Source organism: Gracilinanus agilis, chromosome 6, assembly GCF_016433145.1.
Source record: "Gracilinanus agilis isolate LMUSP501 chromosome 6, AgileGrace, whole genome shotgun sequence".
NCBI lineage: Eukaryota > Metazoa > Chordata > Mammalia > Didelphimorphia > Didelphidae > Gracilinanus > Gracilinanus agilis.
This window is the reverse complement of record NC_058135.1, coordinates 232,964,963-232,977,167: the sequence shown is the minus strand read 5'-3', so window position 1 is coordinate 232,977,167 and position 12,205 is coordinate 232,964,963. Positions and strand designations below refer to the sequence as shown.

Sequence of the window (12,205 nt, the reverse complement as noted above, 5' to 3'; positions counted from 1 at the left end):
TTTTGGTACAGGGAGGGGAGAGGTAATGGGAGATTCTTGGGAATTTTATTGTAACAAACAAAATAAACAAATGTAAAAAACAAAACAAAACAAAACCTAAGTTGCTTGATGAGTTAGTTTCTGGTGCATTCATAATGTTCCCTTCAGACAACTCCCATTTTTCCTCCTCGATGAATTTTTTTTCTCTTTATGTCCTTGATAATTTAATTCATCCTGTCTGGATTGACACCCCATGTAGAATTTTAGGCCACAGGTTCTAACCTATCCTTCCTCTAAGCCTTTTGAAATCTGCATGCCCAAATATATGATACAATCAGATTCCCTCCTTCCCTGCCCCCCCTCTCTTTTTTCTTTCTCTCTCTCCTCTCTCTCTTCTTACCCTCTCTATTCCTCTCCCCCTCTTCCCCTCTCTCCTTCTTCCTCACCCCCTGTATGTCTTTTTGTCTCTCTAGACTTAGATCTCAACTTAAATCCAACTCTGGAACTGGAATCCTCTTAACTTCGAATCTCCCATCACTTGACTCGCCAACTGACTTCCTTCAACTATTTAAAATCCCCAGAAACACAGGGACCATTTGTTTGGTCAATGAACTATTCCTTTCTTGATCTAATAAAAGAGGCTCACACTTCATAAAGTGATCATAGCATGTAGACCTACACGCTAAAAAACAAACAAAAAAAAACCCAACCTTTATCCTGCCTTCCCACAGATTATATTAATTGAGGTGGAGGGGAACTCCCTCCCTTACATTTCTCTTTCAGTTAAACATCTGAGGTCTGGAGCAGGTCTACTAGAATACTCTTGGCAAGGTCCATAGTCCCAAATTCTGAATAGCTCTTTAGTGACTTAGGGAAATTCAAGCATTTGTCTGTTTCCGGCGCTATAAGAGTCTCGGAAAGATCTGTGTGGCACAGTTCACAATCAGGAAATTAACACTTTTTAAATTTCTAAATATGATGATATTACTTAACAAGCATATTTTACCCAATTCTCTCTTAGCTTTCCTCTTCTAGGACAAACTTCGTTGAGAACTCTAATGGCATTTGGGACTCAACACTTAATCTGATAATCCTTTGACTAAGTATCCCCAGTCACAAAAGTAGCCATTTCACATTTCCTCATCTGAACAAATCTATTCTATGACCCTAAGCCTAGCCTGTCCCTTTTTCAGTGTTACCAGCAGGTGGTGCTAGATCCCCAGGCATGCCACTATACAGTCACCTCCAGACCTGCAACTTGTAGAAGGAGCAAAGAACATTGGATTTGGACTCAGGAGAACTAGGGCCAAATTTGGATTCTGATGATCACTTTGTGACTCTAGGCAAATCACTTAATCTTTCTGGCCTTAATTTCCTCGTATGTAAAATGAGGAGATGAATTCAATCTCCTTTGTCTCCCCCAAAACCTTTTCTTTATCCCAATTCCCCCTTTCTGTTGATGGCATCAGCATCCTCCTAGTTTTCCCTAGACTCCCTTAGAATTGTCCTGGAATCTTCTTTCCCGTATTTCCTAACCGCTCCCCCTACTCATGACCCCCAATCAATCCACTGCTAAAATCTGTTAAAATTGTCTCCATGATTACCCTGCCACTATCTTAGTCTGAGCCTTCATCACTTGGTGCACATGGTCCTTCTCCCTCTTGTCTCCCCCATCTCCTTGCCTTTTTTTGGATTTCTCTTGTATCATTGCTATATGGCTTTTTAAACTATTTCACAAATATGGATTTGCTTTAATTAAAAAAAATCACAGTTTTTAAGAAATGAACAGAAGCTATCTATATGTGCCTCAAAGCTGAAAAAATTAGTTTAGGAGGACTAACAAGGACTTCAGGGCATGTCTATACTCTTATCAAGAAAGTGACTGAAGGGTCTTGCCGCTCAATAGACCACTTTCCTAAAATTCTTCTTACAGAGCCTTCTCTTATGTATGGATAGATAATACACAATATATGTATATTTACATATATATTTACCTTTGAAAATGTGATTCCCTTTCCATCTGTGGATAAATCCATTTCTAGGATTATCAGTATGAAAATAATAGCTAGTAACTATATAGTGCTTTAAGATTTTCAAAATGTTTTACAAATATTATGCCATTAGAGCCTTACAACAATCCTGGGAGGTAGATTTTACTATAATACCCATTTTACAGCTGAGGAAACTTAGACTGAGAAAGGTTAAATCACTTACCCAAGGTCACATAGCTAGTATCTCAAGCAGAATTTGAATCCAGGTTTTCTTGTCTTCAGGATCAGTGCTGTGATACCTACATGTAGGATAAGATATAACTAAATACTAATAAATAATGGAAACTTTATTTTATTGTCTTGTACTTTGAATCCTTTGTTTTTGTATCTGTAGCCTTGTGTGATAAAAGATGGAGAAAAGCCTTTGTGTAGACTTCTCTTGAGTTAGAGCACCTAGATTCAAACCCTACTTTTGATACTACCTATGTGAGTTTGCACAAATTCCTTCCCCTCCCTGGGCCTCAGTTTCCTCAATTATAAAATGAGGGGTTGGAACTAGATGGCCTCTGAGAGACTTTTGACATCTAGATTCTATCAGTTAGTTGGTTTTTTTGGTTTGTTTGTTTTTGCCCAGGCATGTTATTTTATCTATGGAGGGACCCTTGGATGAAGAATTTCCCCCTACCCAAATTGATCTCTGACTAGTCTGTGAATTATTGTCATACTGAATTGCCTAAAGTACTGAGAGGTTAGTAATTTTCCAATGTCAGAAGCAGGACTAGAATCCAGGACCAGCTTTCTATCAACTAGTCCATTCTGGCTCTCTGTCTTCCAGGAGTTACTTTTCAGAATGGAAATGTAAAATATTATTATTAGTTAATCTACAGATGTGTATTCTAATTTGTAGCTGAAATGTTTCCTAGCAGGAAGTGCTTACTTTCCTATTTGCATCCCCAGAACTTAGAGCAGTGCTTCCACATAGTAAGCACTTAATAAATGCTTCACTCATCATTTATTCTGCTTTTCTCAAGTAGCTTCCCTTATTACACAGATTTATTAGTGAGGGAACAGATATTTTTAAATTTAATTAATTAATTTGTTACATTAAAATAGTCAATTCTCTCCCTCTGTGCCTGTTCCCCATTAGAAAAGGGACATTCAACAAAAATATATCTGTATATTTATAACTATGTCTTATATATTTCTAGTTATCTGTTCTTTTTCTGGAGGTGGATATCCAGTCATTCTAACAACATTTAATATTATCTCCCGCTAAGATCAAATATGGGAACAAATATTTAAAAACTCATTTTGTTTGCCAAAGCCCATATTTCTCCCCACTTTGTGTCCTTCTGGAAAACTTTCCTTTGAAAAAGCCTTCACAGAGAAAGAAGCCACTTGATTGCAAGAAGGGTACAGAATTGCATAGGATTATTTCTTGTTTTTCAAAAATAGAGATCTATGCCTACATTAGGTAGAAATGTATATACGTATATGTAGATTAGCACATGTATCTACCTATGCATATTATAATAATTTTCTGTAAAAGGTAACAATACATTCATTCTTGCTGAATTATCCAATGCCTTGTTCAAGAGTTTTTCCATTTTTTAAAAACCCTTATCCTCCATCTTGTAATTAATACACTGTATCAGTTCCAAGGCAAAAGAGTGGTAAAGGCTAAGCAATGGGGGTTAAATGACTTTTCTAGGGTCACACAGCTGGGAAGTGTCTAAGGCCTCATTTGAACTTAGGATCTCTCTTCTCTAGGCCTGGTTCTCAATCCAACTGAGCCACCCAGCTGCCCCAGAGTTTTTCCTTTTTAACTTAATCAGTACTAGGTTTCAGGCTGAAACAGTTCTCTTTTGACCAAAATCTTCCTGATGTGAAATTACTAAAAGAGATGAAGTAATTTTACAAAGATGTTCTAAGAACAAACTTCTGTACTTCTTTTATATGGAATTATTTTAGTAGAATTGCTTTAGTTGATTTCAGTATCTTTTTTTTCTCTTTTACTTTCCAGTAGACCTTTTGTTCTGACTGCCCTCGGGATTCTGAAGTCAAAATTTGACCCCTCACTCTTACAGCATATAAGGCAAGAGATTCTGAAAGCAGGAGAAAAACCTTTAATATACAGCATAGAGTAGATGCTATATAAATACTTAGTCTCTTCCCTTACATAATTAGCTATTCTTCATCATCAACATTATCATCATCATGACATTTTTCAATCATAAACATAACCATTTATATAACAAGGTAAAAGAATGATATTACAAATACTAATATATTAAAGCAAATGCATAGCTAATAAAATACATCACCATACACATAAATCCAGGTCCTAAACTCTCACCAAAGCATTGGCGAAGAATGCAATAGAGAAGAATGGGAACATACTTATAGGAACCTGTAGGGGGATGAAAACTCATGTGCTTAGAGTAACCCACATACAACTCTAGACTTCTGTTTCAATGTAATTGGTCCTTTCAGGAATATCTACACCATATGAAATGGGACTTGATTGTTGATTCATACCATTTTTCTTGATCTTTCCAAGCACTTCCTTTCCTCTTTCAGATCTTGATCATCAATCTCTTAGTACTGTCATAATTATACCTATACCAGCATGGAACTCTTCTCTATCTAGTCCAGTTCTTTCTTCCATCTTTGTTTTCTTGAGTTCTGTGTCTATTATTCATGCTGTATCTCATGAAAAAGCCCAAATGTAGTGACTCCAGTGTCACTGATGAATGAAACAATATATTATAGAATTAAAATTTTTTTGTTCATTTCTCTGTTTATTGTCCTCCCAGTAACTTTAAATACTCTCAAGTATTTTTTCTCGATTAATTTGATTTCATACTAAGTGTGCCATAAACTTTGTTATCTCTTCATTGCTCTTCAAAGTGTTTTTGAGGCTGTATTGCTCATAATTACTTATCCTTTGTAGCATTTTACAAATAAATTTTTATTAGAAACTAATATTGTCCCTGGTGCCATCTGTTATCTTCAATAATCTGGGAAGAGATAGATGCCACCTTGAATGACAGGGATGGCAGTTGAGAGCCGTGTTCCCAGGTGCCGTGAGCCAGGGGCAAACATCAATTAGCCCCACCCTATATATACCCCATGACAGCTACAATGAGGGAGGTCTCTGGACTCAAAGGCTAAGAAATGGAGATCACAGATCTCTGCAAATCTCTGTGGTTCAATTGGGTCAGTGGGTGGCTGACTGAAGGGTGGTTGAAGAAGAAGAGGGTAGGAAAGCCTTTACTGGCTAGACTGTGAGAGCTAGTGAACCAACAACACTATTGGTGAGAGAGTTGAGAGAATAAAGACCATCAATACATTTGCAGCAATAGCCTTCCCTATTCTCTGGCTTGGCTGTGGCCAGGTCTGGCCAGAGATATTGAGGAGGGTGAAATCTCAAGCCTCCACCAGATTAGTAGCTTCCAGTCCTGATTATTAATTAGTTAAATAGAAACTAGATAAATAGGGGTTCCAATCCCCAATCCTTGACCTTCTTATCCTTTCCCTACCTATAGATGAAAGAGTGTTCAATAACAAGTACCTTCATAAGTGGACTTTCTATCACGGCCCTTGGGAAGGGAGTCAAATGCAGTCAGATCCTGAACATTATCCAAGGCTGATCAATAGCCCATTACCAATCTATCCAACCCCAGGTTGGGCCTGGAAAAGTTAACCATCTATCTAACCTCTCAAGGGTCCTTACTTGGGCAGCTGTTAAAGGAATTCTAACAGGTTACCAACCAAACCTGTTAGAGAGAAGGGGATAACTTACAGCAGCAGCCAGGGTGATAGGAGTAGGTGTTCCTCCCACCAACTGCAGCTGAGGAGATCATAGACAGATACATATCATCACCATCATTATACATCTATATCTCTCTCTACACACATTATTTCTTTAACACATCTCCCTCCATTTGGTAAGGAGGTCAAGTGTTTGCTGACTCAGTTGGTTTCTAGACTCTTTTGGTTTTCAAGTTGTGGACAGTGATAAACATTGGTTGAACATTCTTAGGAAATGATAGTTTATTGGGGTTTGTTCTTTTATCTATTTCCTATTATTAACTAAATAAACCGGTTGTGGACAATGCAGAAACTTCTATATCTATAGTCAATTAACTTCTTATTCCTTACCCCTGAGCCATATTTTAAAAAATCATACTTCTCTATGCCCAATTTAGCACTAAAAATCACCAGGTTTAATTGTGGGAATCTAATTAAATGTTTCTTTGGGGGAGAGAAAGAATGGGATAGAGAGAGCATGCACAAGTAAGCATAAAATATATACAAATTAACACAAATTAATTTCAAGAGAGAGAGGGTCAACTTTTTTGTCATTGGGCCAAGATCTAATATTTCAAGTTCAAATAGTTTAATTAATATTTTTTGGGGATTAGGAATAGGTGGGCTAAAAACCATATGATTCTTAGCTCCTATACATAGACGGATTCCTATATGCAGTAGAGAGCTAATAAATGTTAGTCGATTTTGATTCTTTAATTCTCTAAAGTCTTGTCATTTTGTGTTCCCATACTGGGGCTTGTGTAGTCTATACAGGATGGCATTGCTAATAATGATAACAACTTATCTGTGTTCAATTCCCCACTCCCTCACCCTCCACTATTTCTAGCTAGAATGTAAGCTCCTTGAAGATTCAGACCATTAAATTTTTTTTTATATCCCTAGAGCTTAGCATAGTGCCTGCATGCAGTAGGAATTAATAAATATTTGTTGCAACCCAGAATCAAAAATGACCTTAGACATCTTTTTTGTCCCTCCTGCCTCATTTTATAGGGGAAACTGAAGACTAGGGAGGTTAAATGACTTACTTACCTGTGGTCATACAGATAAGTGAGTAGGGCCAGGATATGAGCCCAAGTCCCCTGACTGAACTTTATCCATTATACCATGTTGCTTGAGGTGCCAACACGGAGCTTTTCCTCCAGAAAAGGAGATCATACACAGGTAAGAAGAAGCTGTGCTGTGCTATACTCTTTGATTTAAAATTTTCATTGCTGGGTGTATTTCCCAAGGCAGTCACTCATCAACATGTTTAGAGCAACTTTTTTTTTTTCAGTAGCAAAGATTTACAAACAAAGTAGATGCCCATCAATTGGGGAATTGCTAAACAAAATTAATGGAATGTTACTGTGCTGTAAGAAACAATGAATATGAGGATTACAAAGAATCATGGGAAGATGTATATGATCTGATTCAAAGAGAAATAAGTAGACTTAGGAAATAATATATACAATGACTACAACAATGTAATGGAAAGATAATAATAACAAAACAATTGAAACAGAATACTGTGAAATTTAAAGAGCTAAGCTTGGCCTCAAAGAAATAAGAGATTGTATCTCTCCACTATTTGCAGAGATGTGGGACTAGGTGTGGAACTCTGTATATAATGCCAGTTTTTTTTTTAACACACTAGTTAGTTTTGCTGGGTTTTGTTCCTCTCTTAAAATTTTTTTTTGTTATAAAAAATTGCTATCTGGGAGAGGGAGGATACAAGGGGGAATATGGGTGATAGAAAACAAAAAATATCAATAAAACATATCAATTTAAAAAATAAACATGGAAGATCATAGGACCTTAGATAGTCAATTCAATAAACGAAGAGATGACATTTTAGTTGTACCTTACCCAGAGATGTTAGGAATAGTGAGATCACTAAATGTTTGACAGATCTGGCCAGGAATACAGAACCAGAACCTCTATAAGGTAGAAAGAACCTGTCCAAAAATGTGGAGGCAGGAAAGTTCAGAGGTTGACAGAAAACAATGAAGAGCCCATCTTAGTCTGGAAAGGAGATAGGTCCCAGACATTGTAGGACCTTGAATGCCAATTGGAGGTTTGGATTTCCTCCAGTTGGCAAGGGTAGCATTTAAACATTTGTGCATAAGAGAATCTTGTTTTCAAAGTCACAAATTAGGAAGGTCCATCTGGCAATGGGTGTCAACTACCCAGTGAAGGGAGTAGATCATGTTAGGTTGCTGCAACAGAGAGAGATGAGAGGCAATGTGAGGGCAGTGGGAGTAGAGGGGAGATAGATGTGAGTAAATTTCTGCCCTTATGCTATGCTACACTAGCTTCTTCCTTCTTCCACAATAAACTCTCTGCTCTTCTTGCTCAGACACATGGATGGTCAGAGGTCCTTTCTTTTTCAGACCTTAAAGTGATCCTATCTCTCTTTATCACTGGGGAGGGGCCAGAACCCAAGAGAAGGAGTGGGATAAATTGCCAAGAAGGGGAGCACTTTAATTAAAATCATATGATATTAGAGCTGGAAGGAACCTAAGAGATCAGATTCCCATCCCTCCTTTTTCATTTGGGGAAACCAAAACTAGAAGAGGGAAAGGGATTTACCCAGGGTCATCAGGGGAGTTAGTGGCAAAGGCCTGAATCCTATTCTGTAGCTTCTTTATCCTGAATACAGATGTGGAATTGGGAAACTTGACCAGGAAGGAGAAGCCACTTTCTCAAGGTCAGAGTTAGTTCAAAGTCCATAAAAGTCAGGTTATGATGATGGCCCTGGGGCACAGATTCATTGAACAGATGGGTGGAACTGACAGTCACTCCTCTGTTCTGGGAGGCCTGACAGACTTAGATTGTAAATTTTTTGGAGCTGGGTTTGAGGCTAGGGAACAGGGCCATACCCAGATGACACAGATGCTCAGGGTTTATTTGGCAATTGGTAGCATGTTTGTGGTTTCAACCTCTCTGCTGAAGTCCAATGCCCTTGACTTTCTTTAGTCAGAGGAAAGAGGAGTCCCCCAAGGTCAGCTTCCTACTTCTTCCCTCTACCAGTGCCAGGCCCTTTCCCTAACTTGCCATTTCTTGACTCTCCCTTCTCTCTAGCTCACCAACCAGCAGTCCCATAACATCATGGACCAACCACTTCCCTGAAAGCAGCACATTCTTTACCCTGATATCTGCCATTGAAGATAAGAACCACACAGGAGTTAAGGATAATTAAGGGGAGGTTTTATTTATGGACCAGAGATGGCACAGTTCTGGGAAAGCAAACACAGCACAGCCTGCTCCCTGTTCAGCACATTCCCTGTTCATGGTAACAGCATCCAGATTGAGGATCATACTTTACTGCAACTCCAAGACTAATGCTTATCATGAGCCATCAAATGCCTATTGAATTGTGCTCCCTTTCTCTGCTCCCAAGCCAGCATATATTCTCTTCTTCTACAGCACTCATTGCACCTGTGTCTGGAAAGACTGTTTCCCCATGAGCTCCCCGACTCTGCCTCACATACAGGGTTGCTTTTGTGGTAGTCTGTCTGACAGTGGAGAGACAAATTCTTCCCATGCTCAGAAACCCTGGCACCCTCCTCTCATTGTCCCCAGAGCCAAGTACCCTCAGCAGGTTTTGGGAGAGGGAGTATTGATGGAGGAGGCTATGACTGTCTGGCCTTGGATTCTATCAGAAAACTTTCATCTCTCTCTTTTTTGCTTGGTTCTCCTTCACCCTGGCTCCGATTCCCTTTCTAGTGGTTGGCTCAGGGCCCTACTTCCCCCAGAGATGGGAAATTGTGGAGACAGAGAAAAAAATGTTATGCAATCTTAGTTGGATGTGGCGATGCTGGGGGAAGAGATACTAAAAGGGACAGAGAAGATGGTATTTGGAAGCTGCACCCACCTGACTCAGGACTGGACTGATTGCTGGCTCACAGGTCAGTGCTGTTATCCTGGACTCTGAGCCCCAACTCTCGGATTAGAGCACTTGTCCCAAACCTCCCTTCCCCCAATCTGGTCTAGGTCTCCTTTGCCTCTGAGGGGGCCTGAGTCAGTCCTGTGTTGGTTCTGGGAAGAGCAGAGACAAAAATAGCTGAATGCGGCTGAGACCTGGTGAGCCCATAAATAGCCCAGTGATAAATACCCCATAACACCCCTGAGCAGTCGTCATGAGGCAGTGAGGCCCTGAAATCACTGCCAACTCCTAGCAGCTCAGTAAATAAACAGAGGGCCTTGCTGGACCAAAGGCCATTTCCCCCCTCCATGCAGGATTGATAGATCAGGTCTTTGCCCAAAGGACTCAAGTATGTGAGTATTAGGAAGGAGGAAAGCCTGAGGAATCTGAGCTGGACCACATTGTGAGGGCAGGCCTCAGGACAAAGCATCGAGGGAGATGCTAAACCTGGGTTTGTGCTGGGGCTTTGGCCTGGCTGAAGCCACACTCCTCTTTCGGAGGGGTCCTTTGGGAGAGGTAAGAGGCAGGGAATCTAGAAGAGTTCGGTCCTCCTCCAGCTGACGGGCAGTACAGGCAGGTGTGGGTACCTTGATGGTATTGCCAAACTTAGAGTAGTCCACTGAATATCGGCCATCCTCCTCTGCCACAATGGGAACAAAGCGTTGGCCCCAGAGGATCTCATCAGCAAGGTAAGAGGTCCGGGCCTGCGTGGTGATGCCCGTGGTCTCCACCACACCTTCCAATATCACAATGATCTCCAGGTCCTGATGGTGATGCAGGTCACCCGGGGCAAGGTCATACAGGGGACTGTTGGCATCGATGATGTGGTAGATGATAAGGGGGGCTACCAGGAAGATGCTGTTGCCACCCACACCGTTCTCCATAGGGATGTCCACCTGGTGCAAGGGTACCACCTCACCTTCAGGGCTGGTTGTCTTCCGGACCACTTGCATGCGGATGGTAGCGCTGATGATCATGCTCTTCCGGAGGTCACCCACACGGAGCATGAAGCAGAGGCGGCCATGGCGCATGGCGATGACTGCGTGTTTGCTGAAGATGAGTGTCTCGGCTCGGCGGTGGGCCTGGGCTGTCTTCATGAAGATGCAGCCCAGCATGATGGCATTGACCATGAGTCCAACAATGTTCTGCACGATCAGCACCAAGACAGCCAATGGACATTCCTCAGTCACCATGCGGCCCCCAAAGCCAATGGTCACCTGTACCTCAATGGAGAAGAGGAAGGCAGAAGCGAAGGAGTGGATGCTGGTGACACAAGGTATGAAGGTGGCATCAGTCTCACCTCTGGTGCTGTGGTCCAGGTCACCATGAGCAAAAGCAATGAGCCACCAGGCCATGGCGAAGAGCAGCCAGCTACAGAGGAAGGACATGGTGAAGATGAGCAATGTGTGGTGCCACTTGAGGTCCACCAGGGTGGTGAAGACATCTTGAAGGAAGCGGCCCTGCTCCCGAATGTTCTTGTGGGCTACATTGCAGTTGCCATTCTTGGCCACAAAGCGAGCTCTCCTCTCTCGGGCATGGTACCTGGGCTCTGTTGGGTCCTCTGCTAGACGAGTCAGTACATATTCCTCAGGGATGATTCCCTTTCGGGACAGCATGGCTCAGGCCCTCCCTAGGCTTCCCCCATGGGAGCCTCCTATCAGCAGAGCCTTGCCCGTCTTCTCAGTCCTTGACCCAGACCCACCTTCTGACAGTATCACCGCCTCCACCCTAAGTCAGAGTTGGAAAGGAGTCATGTAGGCGATCCCCCGCCTCCCTTACCTCTTGCTCCTGTAGCTCCTAGCTCACCCCCCCACTTCCTGATGTTATTGCCATCCCATCAGCTCACTTCTCACACCCTGCTCTGGCCCCAGTTATCTCCTGAGTCTCTCCATTGCATCTCGTCAACAAAACCCAGCGGCATCCACTAAACTTATACCGTCACCTCCCGATTCTAGCTACTCTCCCCATCCCACAGCTCCGTCCCAGTCTCCTCCAACCTTAAGAGTCTCTTTACCGCGCCTCCCCTCCCCACCAGTCCCGGCACCACCTCCCCAGCCTCCTTCACCGGAAGCCCTCTGGCTGCGACCCGGGCCTCTCTCCACAGGGTCTGGGGACTCCAACCTCTTCCTCCCTCTCTTCTCCAGCTCAGCTCCCGCCCCTTCCAGCTCAGGGCCTCCTCCTTTCCCCCTCCCCTTGAGCTCAGCACCTGCCGCTGTTCCTCTAGTCGCTGCTGCTGCTCCCCAACCCCGCCCTCGGCGCCAGTGCCAGGCCCAGTCCCGTGTCCAGGCTGGTCAGTGTCCCTCTGTCCAGCGTTCCCTGCCACCTCGGCTTGGGTTCCAGCTCCAGGAGGGAGGTGGAAAACTGGGAACCCTGCCGAGATGAGATAAGGCGGGTTGGAGTGGGGGAGAAATTGGCTGGGGTTGTGGGGAGGGCAGGAGGATTCAGGGGGTGGGAGATGGGTGGGGGTGGGGGCTTGAGGCAAGAGGGAGGCTGGGGG

At 42.6% G+C, this 12,205-nt stretch overlaps 1 protein-coding gene across 1 annotated transcript; it reads right to left on the bottom strand.

Annotated features, from left to right (window-relative positions):
• Nucleotides 1-8,968: 8,968 nt before the first annotated feature.
• KCNJ11 (potassium inwardly rectifying channel subfamily J member 11) lies at nt 8,969-11,952 on the bottom strand. Its single transcript, XM_044680371.1, has one exon. The coding sequence runs from the start codon at nt 11,322-11,324 to the stop codon at nt 10,125-10,127; it is 1,200 nt and encodes a 399-aa protein (XP_044536306.1). The 5' UTR covers nt 11,325-11,952; the 3' UTR covers nt 8,969-10,124.
• Between the last annotated feature and the right edge of the window lie 253 nt (nt 11,953-12,205).

Bases quoted from the DNA above. Each gene is read 5' to 3' on its own strand.
- KCNJ11 (XM_044680371.1), bottom strand. From the start codon at position 11,324: ATGCTGTCCCGAAAGGGAATCATCCCTGAGGAATATGTACTGACTCGT.